This window comes from Zeus faber (genome assembly GCF_960531495.2).
Source record: "Zeus faber genome assembly, chromosome: 7".
Taxonomy (NCBI): Eukaryota; Metazoa; Chordata; class Actinopteri; order Zeiformes; family Zeidae; genus Zeus; species Zeus faber.
Window position 1 is genome coordinate 11,410,780 of NC_137203.1, and position 15,650 is coordinate 11,426,429.

The 15,650-nt window shown below is 44.1% G+C and overlaps 2 protein-coding genes across 2 annotated transcripts in view; one reads left to right on the forward strand and one right to left on the reverse strand.

The window, feature by feature from the left end:
* Positions 1 to 172: 172 nt before the first annotated feature.
* Positions 173 to 2,693, reverse strand: prxl2c (peroxiredoxin like 2C). Its single transcript, XM_080004107.1, has 6 exons — positions 2,470 to 2,693; positions 2,215 to 2,283; positions 1,758 to 1,811; positions 1,527 to 1,632; positions 1,232 to 1,366; positions 173 to 1,062 (listed from the first exon to the last, which is right to left on the reverse strand). Exons 1-6 carry the CDS (start codon positions 2,650 to 2,652, stop codon positions 932 to 934), a joined length of 678 nt encoding a protein of 225 aa, XP_079860233.1. The 5' UTR covers positions 2,653 to 2,693; the 3' UTR covers positions 173 to 931.
* A 1,458-nt stretch (positions 2,694 to 4,151) lies between these two features.
* The window catches only part of fbxl17 (F-box and leucine-rich repeat protein 17), a 257,819-nt gene continuing 246,320 nt past the window's right edge, over positions 4,152 to 15,650 (forward strand). Inside the window, exons 1-6 of the mRNA XM_080004656.1 lie at positions 4,152 to 4,271; positions 5,544 to 6,055; positions 8,097 to 8,486; positions 8,609 to 8,731; positions 10,406 to 10,663; positions 12,869 to 13,000. Coding sequence (XP_079860782.1) covers positions 5,564 to 6,055; positions 8,097 to 8,486; positions 8,609 to 8,731; positions 10,406 to 10,663; positions 12,869 to 13,000 — 1,395 coding nt within the window. The 5' untranslated portion in view covers positions 4,152 to 4,271; positions 5,544 to 5,563. The remainder of the gene's footprint in view (positions 4,272 to 5,543; positions 6,056 to 8,096; positions 8,487 to 8,608; positions 8,732 to 10,405; positions 10,664 to 12,868; positions 13,001 to 15,650) is intronic.

Genomic DNA, 15,650 nt, shown 5'->3' on the forward strand with positions numbered 1-15,650 from the left:
GGAGAGAGAGATGGAGGAAGAGAGAGGGAGGGAGGGTGAGGGAGAGGGAAAGTTTCGGCATGTGACGTATCATCTTATTCTACAGTTGACCGTCCAGTGCACTCCCTGCACTGTTCAAACGGACTGTATCACGACTGAGGACAAAACAACAATAGTAACAGTAACAACAACGTTTATTTGTTTTGCATCTGTCATACACAAACTCAAAGGACTCCACATTAAATGGAGGCAATCAAATACTAGTAAGAACAATAATAATAAAGAATAAGTATAATACAGAACAAGCAAAATGCTTTTGATAAAAGGGTAGAAATGTTATACTCAAATAGTTACCAAGTAGTCAGGAATACATTTCTCTTGAATATGATTGTGTGAAGCCATATGTGTGCAAAACATTTATTTGAATCATTTTAAACAAATACATACAAATATAATAAACAGCATATGGATTCTATGTACAATACAATATAATAAGCACCCCGGTTACAATATGAGCAGTGAAGTAGGTAAATGATTTAACAGGCATTTTGGTGAAAAGGATTCATCACACCTGTTCCTTGACGTAAACAATATATTCATTGTTGTAGACATGTGGCGTATGTGTCTGTTCAGTGTGTGAATTAAATACTCTGGATTATCATCAGTGTCCGTGACAATGGAATCATATCTCATGCAAATCTTGTACAGTTTGCACCACCCATCGAAACCTGTTGAAGCAAGCTTCCCACTTGAGTGAAGACCTGGGAGAAAAACAATATTGTACAGCAGCCAAGACACAACAGATCAAAATAAGGAGAGAACCCGATCATCGCAGTATAAAAATAAATCCAAGCAATAACAAAGTATACAATGGTTAGCTCAGAATTTTACTAGCTGCAAACAATGATTAAATTTGTGCTTCAGAGGAACGTGCAATCAGGCCTTCAGTGCGTTAGACATGTATGATCTCCGGCTTGTCGCTGAAGCTCAGAGTCTGGTGCACTCCAGCCAGCTGCAGGAGCCAGTCGATGGGCATGTGATCCAGTCTGTTCATATCCGAGTGGAAAAAATGGACCTCGGGGCCTTGCCAAGGAGAAACCAGTGGTAAAGAAGGCAGATCAGAGAGAGGGAGGGAGAGGGAGAGAGAAAATTGTGTTTTGTGAGGGTGACACGGTTTGGAGCGGTAGCAAAGTAGATGGTTGAAATATTCAGGAGGAAAGCGAGGCGGGGTTCATTAAAAGGTAGAACATACCGGGCCCTGCTATGAGGGCTCCACCTTGCTGATGTGGATCTCCCTGAAAGTCGAAAGCAGGACTAGTGATGGCTCTCCACAAGCTTTTGATATAGCCCATCAACATACCAGACTTCACATGAGGGCTGGGTGAGGCTAGATCAATAAAAACACACACACACACACACACACACACACACACACACACACACACACACACACACACACACACAGCAACAATTATTACCACGTCATTAAAATGTATGCAATGGTTAATATGCAATCTTTTATGTCACAAGTCAGAATATTGCCTTACCCGAATCTGAATATATCTCTTCTCTTTTCATCCCAAGCTTTGTATAAATGCACCTCTCCGGGTCCACGTACATTTCGTACGGATATCCTGTCAGCGAACAGAATGACTGCACACAAAAACAACGTTTTCTATCGGGCCCTCAGTTTCACCAAGCGATTCACAGAAGAACCAAAATGAAATAGAGGATTCCTATCGGATTTTCAATGAGCCACAGCGACGAGCACTGCTTACCTCGATGTGATGGTGAGCAGACTGTCCAATGACGACCAATCTAACACCGGCGTCCTACAACAACGCATACGAAATGACGTTTTTGTTTTGCATTTGGTCTGAAGGCCACATTTGAGAGTGTATAACTACATAGAAGTGTATGATAGCCCAGGGGTTTCCAAACCTACTGGCAAGGGCCCATTGGATGAGTATCGCCCCCCTTACATGCCTAACGGTGTATTGTGTGGCGTGCAAAATTAGGCCACACAAACTAACTATTATATTGATATTTATTTATTATATTTAGCCCATTCACGCATTTCGTATCAAACTAAAATAAAAAATAACAAAAAAATAATCATTTTCCTGCGGACCCCTGTAATTCCTTCACGGACCCCTAGGCGGCCGCGGACCCGAGTTGGGGAACCCCTGTGTCGGCTTACAGCGTAGTAAATGAATCAGATAAACAATGCCTTACCCTCAGCGCCTGCCTGGGCACTTTGCTTAAATCATCCACGTACTCTTTGCAGCTGTAGCACAAGAAGTTCTAGAGACGACACACGCACGTGTTAGTATAATACTTTGTGATGATGAACACGGTGCTCCGACATCTTTTTTTGGGGCAACCTCCGTCTCCCACTACGGCGGGATGTCCATCGCCCCGCGAACCCGTCGCCATGCAACACAGAACGCCAGCGAAGCAAGGACCGAAGGTGTAATATGTCTCTCCTACCCGGACGAATACAACGACAGATTTCCCTTCTCGATACAACTCCCCGAACGGGATGGAGGCGCCGTGTCGGTCGTAGATCCGACAATCCTCCACGCACCCGAGACCGACTGGAGCAGGTGCCCGGTGGGTCTCCTGCTGGCCTCCCGCCGCTACTTGTTGAGTTATAGGCGAAACCTCCGCCATTTTTCAAAGGGCTTCCGGTTCCTACTTCTATTTTCGGGAGTTGCCCCTGTGGTATGGACTGAGCTGCAGCCAGGTCTGGGGAGGGAATTCACGCCCATACTTATGAACGCAATCCTGCACTCCGTTTTCTCAGCGGAGGCTCTGCGCTCTAGACTCTACGCTCTTGCAGGTTCAGTGACTAATATTAACAACAGCAACCATCATAATTACAACAACAGCAATCACAACGCTAAAAACAACAACAGCAACAACAACAACAACGAAGAACCACGGAAACAACCAGGAAAACGATAGCAACAACAATCGTAATAACAACAACAATCACAAAACAACAACAACAGCAACAGTCGTAAGAACAACAAGCATAATAACCATAACAACACAATAATAACAATGACTATAACCATAACAGCAGTCACAGCCACAACAATCATAATAACCTCAATCATAATAAAAATAACAATCCTAATAACAACAACAACAACAGCAAAAGCAACAACAACAATAACTTTAACAACAACTATATATACAAAAGAAATAATGACATTTTTTATACTCCATATTTTCAGACTTTTTCTTTAATGCCAATAGTCTGGAGTGAAACACACCACACCTCAACAGAACAAATTCCCAGTATATATAAAAGCACCTGTTGGAATAATAATAATAATAACAATAATAATAATAATAATAATAATAATAAGAATAATAATATTTTATATATAATTTGTATAGCAGTCCAAATGGATTTTCAATGTTTGACAGTTCTCTCTCTCTCTCTCTTTTTTTCCTAATTGGGAGTAAATAAAGTGCTTTTTATATGACAAAGGTGAAGTGCACTAGTCTTGGACTGAAATCTGTGACCAGTGGAATTGTTTCCCCTGTGCGAGCAGCGCACACCGACGGGAGGATCGCGGCTAAAAACGTCACATTTTATCAGCTGGCTGTCGTCACGTCACCGGGGCTTCCCTCCCCCCGAGACGGCTCCGCACCTCACCTGCAGCCGCACGAATAACAAAATACTAATTACATACAAATGCATGTATTTTTTTTCTCCCTCGTTTGTATGTTTCTCTATTTGATTCGGTTGTTTCATTTATTTTGTTATTTAATTGCTTAAAAATGTAAATTTTTACTTTTTACCTCAAAGCGGACAATGTTTGGGAAATACATTACAAAGGCGTTGTAAGCCACTCTGTCAGTAGATGTTCTACAGTGTGTATAAAGGCAGTGATAGCGAGGTCTAAAACACAACTTCTATATGTTTACATTTGGCAAACTATTCGTCGGTAACATCGACCAACACTCGTCACGAATTACAACTGACAAACAAGTCCTTACGAGATCCAAATCGGGCCTTTTCGGCTTCCGTCCGTCTCCGCTCAATGCGGAAGTGTTTCCCCAAAACTCTGCCCCCCCCCTACCCTCCCCTCCGACCCTCCCCTCCCCGCCTCCCTCCCTCCCTCCCTCCCTCCCTGCTTCTGTTTGCAGAACCTAACGCTGCATCAGCTGCGCTTTCCCCCCCGTGTTTCCGTCTATCCTGCCGGGACCTGTCACCGCTCCGCTCCGCCGTGTGGCGTAGCGGTGGATTATGAGCGAGGGGAGCGCCGTGTGAGCTGGTGAGGAGCCGAACGGGTGCACGGCCAGCCAGGCTGGGCTCTCACCACCAGCAGCTAGCATGGAGGGAGCTAAAGCTGCTCCGCTAGGACGCTTGTTATCTCGTCTTTTTTTTTTTTGCCACCGGGGGACACCGCCTGTCCGAAGCCAAGGGGTGCTTGTCGTGTCCTCGCTGGGGCTTATTAGCAAACGTCCGTACACGCGTGGGTGCCCTGTATGCTAAACAACCAGCACCTGTTCACTGTTTACACGAGTCTTGTTTCCATTCATCAAAACACAGCTGATATGCAAAGCTAATGTTTTCGAGCTCCCACAAAACACACTAGTCCGAGTAAGCTGTGGGCGCGTTCAGACGTCAGTCGATTCGCTATTCAACACTGCACACTCGAACTATCGTTCACACAAGACGACGGAATATATGGACCAGTCATAATGTTGAGTGTTGTTTTTGTGCAGTACTTCGCTGACAGTTGCATTCGATCTAAGAGGAAGCCATGTCTTGAATCCTAAATGGTGCTGCGTTTTGAGGAGGACACGTTACAGAACTATGTCTTGGTGTTCGAAAAAGTTTCCTCACAGAGTGGACAATTTGAAAACATTAACCACATATGTTCGAAAAGGAGATGCAGTAGAAGCTTTGGAATATCTGTAAAATATGATGCCTCTTCCAAATAAAAACATTAAACATTAAAATAGCAAGGTGAAGAGTACACTTTTTCATAATTTACACAAGTTAACATGGTTGGAAGGCAAATGTACCCTCTTTCAATTTATTCCTTTACCGAGGCTTAGTGTTGTGCTTTATTTTCAAAGTGATTGCAAGGATATGTGCTTTGCCCCAAGCTCCTTAAATCTGTACCTGTAACTGGTAAACTATGACTTAAAAGACCAATAAGTAACAATGGAACGCAGGAAGGTATCAGAACTACAAATACTGTACATTTCTATTTCTAACCTGTCCCGCCGGCAGGCTGGACATAAAGCACGGGGTATTTGTCCAAGACAGTTAATCAAGTGCAAGTGGAGCTAAAATTCTCAACCTGCAAAGCCAAACTTTAATAATCACCAATAACTGCTCAAAGTACTGTAACTCCATCTTTTGGATTACCTGTGGAATGAAAAGAGCACTAAATACATTTGTAAACGAGTCTCCACCTCCACGACCCCAAACTGAACCCAAGCTGCTCCCTGTCATCCTGTGAGTTATGGTGTCCTCAAATTGATAGAAAAATGATATGTACATTTGAAGTGGACATTTTTCTTCTCTCTTCCAGTGTCTCTTTGAGTCATCTATATGGGCCATCTTCTCTCTAAAAATGGTTACCGCCTGAAGAAGAGGACGTGCAAGCTGCATCACCGAAAAAAGAAGAAGAGGAATTGCTTCTTGCAGGGGCCCTGCATGCTTTGCTTCATCGTTCACGCCAACAGCAACGGCATCGAAGACGACAGCTACCGCTACGAGACGGGCGTCAACGGCGGCACACATTGTCTCGGCAACGGTGCCGGCGGAATCAGTGTCCCGGGCATTGGGGGAGTCGATATCAGCGCAGCCGCGGCCTCCAAGCTCGCTGGGCGATACGTGGCGCTCACGTCACCAGAGGGCTGTGCCAAGTTCCTGTTGTCACCGCGGGAATTGGCCGTCTGGGAGGGCCAGGGGAGGAGCCTGCTGTCCACAGTTCCTGCCAAACTCATCCCGCCGCCTGCGATTTTCAGGACTGCTGTAGTGTCTGTGACCGTGCCCATACCTGTGCCTGTGCCCGGCTGCACCAGCGACTACACTGAGATGGTGAGTATTTTGGATGGACACGCTCCTGCCCCAACGTGCTTCTTGTTTGTCCTGAAATTTTAAGTCCACTCATATTAGCCTAGAACACATACACTGGCACACAATTCGTACTCCGAACAACACTCCACCAGACCAGGGTCTGCGTAGCAGGAGGGGTGCAAGTGATTCGGGTCCGACTTGCTTGGATGACTCGCACCCCCACACCCTGCAATTTTAACTGCAATGCCAACAGCTCATATTGAGCACTGGGGCTGGGGTGGCGAGGCGCTTGTGGGTTTGGTGGGGGCGTGGTCGGCTGGGGGGGCGGGCTAACGTCCGGGTACCCTGTGCTGAGCACACTCGGCTATGTGGGTAGTGCCTCGGGGCTCGCGGCCGGTTGGGGCGGCTGGTCGGCTGCTGTGGGGCGGGCCTCGCCCTTGCCCGGGCGCGGGAATGCATGGGGCTTCCGCCGGCTCGGCTGCGGGGCGGGTGGTCTGGGTGAGGTGTTGGTCTGTTGGCGCGGCACCTGGTCCTGCGCCTGTGGATGCGTCTTGCGCCTGCTCATGGGGGTGGGTTGTACGTGTGCGCCTGAGGGGTGCGGGGTCTCCTGCGCTCTCTGACACTGGGTTATGCTCCTCGGGGCCGGGAGTGGGGGGCTTCGGGGCTTCTGTCTTCTCTGGGGGCTGGGGGGTCTTCTATGGCTGTAGGTCAGGGTGCTCGGGGCTTTCCTGCGGTCGTGAGGTGTCTGTACCGCTGCAGGACTTTTCTTTGACTTTTATTAACTCTCTTTTTTCGATACATGTTGTCGTATGACGTTTGTTTTTCCAAGTACAGTTGTTTGGTTCTATGTTCATTGGTCTCACCCGTGGTGATTCTCCCCCTCTTGGAGTAGTGATTAGTAGTTTACAGACCCAAACATGGTCGGATCGTTCTCCAAAGAGGGGGACTGGTGGTGGTTCTCTACAACAAAAAACTGTGCTCTTGTCATCCCACAGGTCGTCCACAGGACAGAGTTATTGCAACAGTTCTTGATGATTTAAGAATGAATAAAGAGTTGCATTGCAGGTTGAGAAGTTGAACTGTACTTGCAGACAAGTATTCTGTGTTGTATGCCCAGCATGCTGACAGCACAGGTTTAAAAAAAACCCCAGAAAAAACCCAAATGAGTAGTTTGGACGGTGCTGGAGGTCAGGTTTCACCCCGAAACAGTCTGTAAACCTGACAAACTGATATGTTGAAACTACAACTTGACAGTCACAACAGCGCAAAATATTACAGGTGACTTTGCTGCTATTTAAGAAACTAAAACACAACTACATTTTGAGTAAATCATTTGGAACTTCAGTTGTTCACACCTAATGATGATTTATTGCAGTTACTCAACCAGTTGGAGTTTTTCATTGTAGCCACTGAGCCAGGGGTTTTCTAAAAAATCTTTGGCTCGTGACCCTGTTTTTAGGTCCCAAAATTCTCACGACAACAGCAAATGGAGAGCGTGACACATTTTCTTCCCATTTACATTTGTTATTATTTTTGAGCCAGCACCACTTTTTTTTTTATGTAGTACAATTCACACCCAGGCCTAGAAGCTACAGATTTCGATTAAATATGAATCTTTCCTACTGTACTTTGAAAACTGATATTACGGGTAAAAGTGCAGATATTCCACATTCCACATTAGGCAACTGTTTCATGTGAATTTAAGTATTGCTAATTTTATATTATCACAGAGCATGGATGGAGCTCCTGATGGATTATATAGAAATTCAAACCTGTGTAATATCAATATATCAAACTAAGAGAGATGCTGGTGACCCGAAGTTTGAGAACGAAGACTTAACAATGAATCTGAAAGCTTCATTGTTAATGAAGCGGTTTTAGATGAAGTTTGCATATTAAGCAAAATTCCCAGTGGAGCGAGCCATACCTGCTCTGATATTTGAAGTCCGGCTGACTTAACCATTCTTCTCTGGGTGTTTGAAGGAACACACTGCATTGGAGACACGTGTCTCTCGGAATCTACTTTCACCTAACTGCTCCATGTGCCGGTCTCCGTTTACAGGTGTGCAAGAGAAAGTGCTCTGAGGTGCAGAGGTGCACCCCCTGCAAGCAGCCACGCTGTGCCTTCCCGGTTTCGGAGGGAGGACTGGAGAATGGACTGGGAGGAGGGGGAGGAGGTGGTGGGGGGGAGGCCTCCTGCAACGCTGGAACTGGTCACTGCCATCTCCCCCACTGCCCTCTTCCCTCCTCATCCACATCTTCATCATCATCATCCTCCTCCTGCTCCTCACCCGCTGATGGCTGCTGTGGGTTGGCTCTCCATGCCGACTCTTCTCAGAGTTCAGACTCCACCGCCTGCTGCTTGACTCATCATGACGACGGCCAGGGGAGGGGCTCCGAGGCGGGGGACGCCTTGAGTATCAACCACCTCCCCTCTTCCATCCTTCTAAAGGTCAGAGCTCACCTCATAGGTCCACCATCATCATCATCATCATCGTCATCATCATCGTCATCATCATTAAATAGTGAAATGTAAGATGTGTGTTGTTTGTCACTTATTGTTTCTCACACCAGGTGCTCGCCCACCTGACAGTGAAGGAGCGCTGTCTGTGTGCCTCGTTGGTGTGCAAGTACTGGAGGGACCTCTGCTTAGATTTTCAGTTTTGGAAGCAAATTGACCTCAGTGGCCTACAACAAGTAAGTGAGAAGAAAAAGTGAAATTCTACATTTTGTATTATGGCGTGTTAAGGTATGGTATAAGTATGGTGACTATCATGGGTAATATTTCGGGGTGGGGGCCCTATTGCTTTTGTTAATTAAAAACCAACGTCAGTAGTCTATGAATGTCATGGATCCGCCACAGTCGCAGACAAAATAGATAAAACGCGTATTCGGGGCAGTTTTTTTTTTTTATCATCGCCATCGACGCACGTGCATGCCCAAATGACGGCTCGCACAGGTCCCATGATAGCATTGTAGTCTAGTGATTGGTCGACAACCGGGTTCTCACAACATGGCGGCACGTGCAGATGTAACTGACCTCCGACCGTTACGGATGTCATGGATCCAACGAAACCACAGACAATCTGAATAAGATGTGTATTCAGGGCAGTTCAAACATGGCGTTGTTCAAGTTTCATCCAGGTCGGTTCAGTACTGTTGATGGAGTTTGTGATCAACAATTGCCACTTCACCAAAATGGCGCCACGCACGGTGCGCATGCGCACGTTGGCGGAGTGCACAGATCACGTGATAGCACTGCTGCAGTCTGGTGACCCACAGATATAGTCGCGATTGGACTTTAACTAAAGGAATATAAGATACAAACTCTTAACCATGCAGAGTTACAAAGTGAAAGGTAGTATTTTATTACTATTTAACTTTATTATGTTTTGAAAAAATGAAGTTAAAGTAATACCGGAAGACAATCAGATTAAATGAAGCTCAGTGTATTAAATGTCATAAATATATACACTTCTGAGGACAACTGACACGCACCAGAGTAAGTTTTACAAAATATAAACCCAATAACACCACTTTCAGAATTTATAAACATTCCAGAGATATCAATGTATACAAACTTCCTAAATTATAATTACTGGTAACAATAACCATCAGCAATTACATAATACAAGGAACATGTATTTATTGTGTATGTGTTTTGAAATATTTTCATTCTTTTTGTGTTTTTGGGTTCCCTTCCATATGCCTCAAAGTTTAATACAATTCCAACAAAAATGTGTAGCACACAACACATAATTCATTTTTTGATATGTCCTCTACAATAGAAGTCAGTTAAACCAATTACCTTACTTTATTTATTTATTTATAGGTTTTAAAATACATTATTATTGTGAAGGCAGCTTTCTGTTGATTTACAAAGTGCCCGAAAATAATTATGTTCCCCAAAATGGATTTATAATGGTGATAAATAATCGTGAACACAATCATTTTAAGCCATAATCATGCAGCCCTACTTCAGAATGATAGGAAACCCACCCACAGCCGTAAACACCACCCGGTCATAGAATGACACTGTAACGAGGCCGGAACAAATGAACTCCTGCAGTCACAAAACACACCGGAACAGAGAGCCAAAGCACACTCCTCCATTGAACTTTTACGAAGGGCCCAGTGTACCCAGTGTATTGCTGCCTGCAGCTATATTTTACTTATTGTATTCGCTCTGAGTGAACAAATGGTTAACAGAAGTTATGCATTGTTAATTAATGCAAGAAAATGGCAACATAATTATTTTCAAGCAAGCCGAGTAAGCCTTTACTGATTCTGTCCGATGCTGTTCGTTTTTTATTGTTCTCTTTCCTTATTTTGTTGTTTCCACTTGTTATTTCTCCTGTTATTTTTCCCCAGGTAAACGATGATCTCCTGGTTAAAATAGCGTCGCGGAGACAAAACGTCACAGAGATCAACATCTCAGATTGCCGGGGCGTGCAGGACCACGGTGTCTGCTCCCTGGCCTCTCACTGCCCTGGCCTGCAGAAGTACACTGCCTACCGCTGCAAGCAGCTCGGCGACCTGTCGCTGTCGGCGCTGGCTACACACTGCCCCCTGCTGGTGAAGGTGCATGTCGGCAACCAAGACAAATTAACAGACGAAGCACTTAAAAAGGTATGTATGTCTCTGTGGTCAGTGCGTGGAACAACACATACGGTACTCACAGAAAGTTAGGGATATTTGGCTTTCGGGTGAAATTTACGGAAAATGTAAAAAGCTCACGCTACAGTGATGTTATATCATGAAAGTAGGGCATTTAAGTAGAAGCATGCGATGGTGATTTCCTCATCTCAAACAATTTATTGAAACAGCTGATCCCAGAGGTTTTCTGTGGGATTCAGGTCTGGAGAATGTGCAGGCCACTCCATTTGAGGTGCCCCAGTCTCCAGCAGCCGTTCCCTAATGATGCGACCTCGATGAGCTGGAGCATTGTCGTCCGTGAAGATGAAATTAGGCCTGTGTAACAACACAATGACTGGATTAATGATGTTATTCAGCTAGTATGGGCTTGTCACTGTACCATTCACAATGTTTAGGGCAGTTCTGTATTGACTAGACACACCGTAACGCCGCCACCACCACCAAAGGCTCGTCTGGTGACAACAGTGGCTGATGCATAGCTCTCTCCTTGACGTCTCCAACATCATTGGCGGCCATCATTTCTGCTCAACGTGAATGGACTTTCATCAGAGAACAGCACTGAGGCCACTGGTCCCTCGTCCAGCGTAAATGCTCCCTGGCGCATGCAAGACGATGATGGCTGTGCCTGGTGGTGTGGTCAGGTACCCTTGCAGGTCGTCTAGCACGCAGACCATGCTGATGTAAACGGTTTTGAATGGTCTGACGTGAAACTTGGGTGCCTCTCACCTCCCTTAAATGTGCCTGGAGTTGAGTGGCATCATCATCCGGTTGCGCAGGGCACTGTCCACAATGAAGCGCTCATCAGTGTGGGATGTGGCCAAAGGACGTCCACTTCTATGCCTTCCTGTGACTCTTCCAGTCTCTGTATCTCTGTTGCAACCTGCTGATGACACTCTGTGACACTCTAAGCTCAGTGGCCACTTCCCTCTGACAACATCCTGTTTGAAGCCTCACAATGGCGAGGTACTGTTGATCAGTTGTTAGGTGTCGTCTTGGTCTCATGATGCCAAAATGTCAACAGCATGATGAAGAGGACTGTTTAAATAACAATTCTAATTGAACCAGGAGATTTATTGGTCGATTCATGGATCAAACACCTGTTGTGAATTTTGCCGTTCAGCTCCTTGTTAGAGAACAGCAAGTTGTGCAAAAAGTACTGGAACATTGAACAGTTGGACATGTGCATTCAAAAGTTTTGAGAAGGTCAAATTAAGTTCACCTGTATAGGTTGTAGTGCATTTTAGGTTCATCCTGAAATTTCACCCGAAAACTGAATACCCCTAACATTTTGTGAGTAGTGTATATAAATACTCGTTAAAGTGATCATACCTATATTTTATAAATACAGCGGTATTTGTAAAATATAAATATTGTCAACTCGACTTCATCTCAAGATTCGGGAGATACTGTCTCCTGGACACACTTGGAAGCTTATTGGAGAAAGTCTTAGGAAATACAAAAGATTTATCATGAGTTACAATCATATTCTGTTATATTTTAATATATTTTAATGTTATTATGAGAAGGAAGAAAACAATACTAAAAACATCTTGGCAAAATCTACAGTAAGAATCAACAAAATTGCACCAAAGAACAGAATTGTAATGAAAAGCAGAAGGAAGCAAAAACCAACAAAGACAATAAAACACTACTGTTCATTAAAAAAAAATAATATATATATATATATATATATATATATATAAAATGACAAGCTTTTCAAATTCAAGGATATATATGTTTGTCTTCCAAGCACGTTTCTACTCTGAAATTAAATGTGATTAATGGATGATAAACAAAGCTGTAGTTCTTTGTCTTATGTTCAACCACTGTTGACATATTACATTATTTCTCTGCAAGCCGAAAGTTGCTACCAGAGTGAACGCCGATCCCAGCTGAAACCACGTATCCAAAAGTAACAATATAGTCCTCAATACATGGCTGCATTAATATTATCGCAACGATTGTGATGTACTGAATTTTGAACCCTATATTGCGATATTGTACTGGCAGATTCTTGCCAAGATGGAAGGACAGACGAATGGATAGATCTCTGAAGGGAAATTCAATGCAGTATCACCCACCAGATAAACAATCAAATAAATTGCCTTGCCATTATTAGATTAGAAATTTCCCAGTACACTACTTACGCGTTGTTTTGTTTTTTTCCCCCTGCCCCAGCTGGGTGAGCATTGCAGCGAGCTGAAGGACATCCACTTGGGCCAGTGCTACAGCATCACAGATGAGGGCATGGTGGCGCTGGCCAAAGGGTGCCCCAAACTGCAGAGGATCTACATGCAGGAGAACAAGCTGGTGAGTCTGGCCTTGCTGCCGTTTCCCCCAGGAGGATGTGAAGGACGTTTGCCCCTGTCCCTTTGCGCCGTTGACGGTCGTTGGGCATCGGTTGGGTTGTAATCTACCGACGGTGGTGTATGCCTGCTCATTTGATTCGAGGCAGGACTGTGAAACGGTCAGTCTTGGCAATATTGTTATACCAACACTAGAGATGTCATTTTTTCAGACTTGATCTAAGAAAGGCCATGTTTTATTTTGGCCGATGCCGAGGGCCTATCCAATCGTTTATACGTGTAATCCAGCTACACACTATAATACAACAGCAGACCACTAATATATGATATGTTAGGCAGGTTAAAGGTATTGGGCTTCAATAGCTTCAGATTTAAAACACTGCAACTTCTCTCCTTTAATGCTCTATCCCAAACCTCATATGGTTCCTCATGTCTCTCCCAAGCAATGGTTGTCATTGTTATTAACATTGCTATTATTGGTGTTTGGTACCACGCACGCATGACCCACGCACGCACGCACGCACATACACACAGTGTGGGTAATTGGAGTCCTGTGCGCTTTCTGTGGCTGGTTGCTGTGCTTGGTAATGTCTGCCTACCAGGTGCAAGCGCTGCATTCCTGCTTCCAATTCCTGACAACTGTGGACGTTTTCACTTGGGTTCGCATGTGGTTTACTTGAGATTATACTCTGTTAATTTGCAGAGAGAGAGAGAAAAGACGTTAGATACATAATGAGCATAAAATAAGGTACGTGTATGAGCTTTTATACTGTCATGTTAAATGGAAAGTGAAGGGCAATGTTCCGCAACTTCCAAGGACAAAAACCTGTGGCACCAAGAGTTGAATGTTTGATCCGAGTGGTGATTGTGTAGTTACATCCAACTCAGAGTAAGAAGTCAATATAAGATGTAAGAAACAATATATTGAACTAAATTTGTGGGCGTCCACGCTATCTTTGGTTTTCATGGTAAATACATGGGTCTGTATTTTTACTGTAAATGCATTAGAATTAGTTTGGCTTTGTGCTCTAGCACCTTAAATTGAAAGATTTAACTTCAAATATGGAATGATTATGTTTTATTTATGCGTAGACAAAAAATTATGAGCTGTAAGCAGCAAAATATGATTTGCAGCATATTTTTGGGTCTTGAAATGTTCAATTCTGCCATGAATGTCGAGGCCACCGTGTGTGCTCATTGCAATACCGTAACCCACCAACAGGTGGCACTGTTGATTTATTTCTGAAACGACAACCAGCTCTACTAAAGTGCACAATCTAAGACAACTGTCCCTGTTTTCTGAAAATACTGTACATTCCCCACCTGCCCGGTCTGTGAATGATAATGACATTTTGTGAATTGGTCCACTCACGATTGTTAACAAAAGCTCTGTGTTTTAAAGATCACCTCAATAGTAGATTAAATTAGTGATTACCACAAGGTGAGAGACTGGTATTTGCCGCTGACAACATTCTGCACAGCAGTATCAATTTCAGGCAGTCTTTTTTTTTTTTTTTTTTTAAGGGTTGTCAACTTGTCGGGGATATCTGACGAGTTATTTTGCATTCCATTCATTAGAGAGAAATGAGCTGAGTGTGTTTCGGGGAATTGTTATGTCTAGCTGCTCTCACTGCTTGGCTTGATATTTGTCCTTTAGTCTGCCAGGAATTTAGGAGTCTAAGAGAAATATCCCTGTCATCTGTCTTCAAGAGCCATTTATTGGCCTGACAGTTTGAGATGACTGATGTTTCTCGTTGAACTGTACGGAAATAAAAAAAAGTTGTTTTTGTTCCCTTGTGGGTATCAGCTTACAGTATCTTTACAGATCCATCGAACAAAAAACAATTTTCCCACCCATCACTGGTTGTTAAAATGACAATTCTGCCTCACCTAATATATAAAAAAAAACATGGACGGTTAATATGCTGCTCTTTTACTTGGGGATCTGTCTTCTATTACTTTGACCGGGGTGATCGCAATATTATTATTTTTATTATACAGTATTCTAAATATTACTTTTAGACATATAAGCATCTGAGAATCAAGCAGTTCGGTTTGTTTTAAACCACCAAAGAGAATGGATGTAGCGCATCTGGGCCGAGATAGATAGATAAACTTCTGCATATTTGCGTCAATTAAAGCATCGTCCTGTTTTTGGTTTGGCTTTCAAAAAAAGGCAAACATGTGGTTAACGGGAAAAAAAACAACAACAACTTGTTTTAATGCCAAACATGCATCAGACTGTTAAGTGTAAAAATATTAGTTCATACGGCCGAGGAGGCAGAGAGACTTAAATTACTACCACTAGCCCCCCCCCCCGCCTCTCCCCTCTCCCCTCTCCCCTCTCCCCTCTCCGGGCCAAGTTTCCTTTGCCCTCCGTGTTCATTCATCACTTATTTGGTCTTCTGGGGCTCCCTGCCTCGGCCTCTGTGGTGGAACCCTCCCTCCCTGCTTCTGCCCTCTCACTGACCATGAGGATGAGATTTTCACATCCTTCTCCTCAAACTGCCCTTTCAAAGTTGAATAATTAAAACACCTTCCCGTATTTATTTATTTATTTATTTTTAAAATCTCTGTGGTTCCTTTCTTTCTTGTTTTCTGTCCCCCCCCCCCCCCCCTCGTCTCTCTCTCTGTGACTGAGGCCAAGTCTCGGC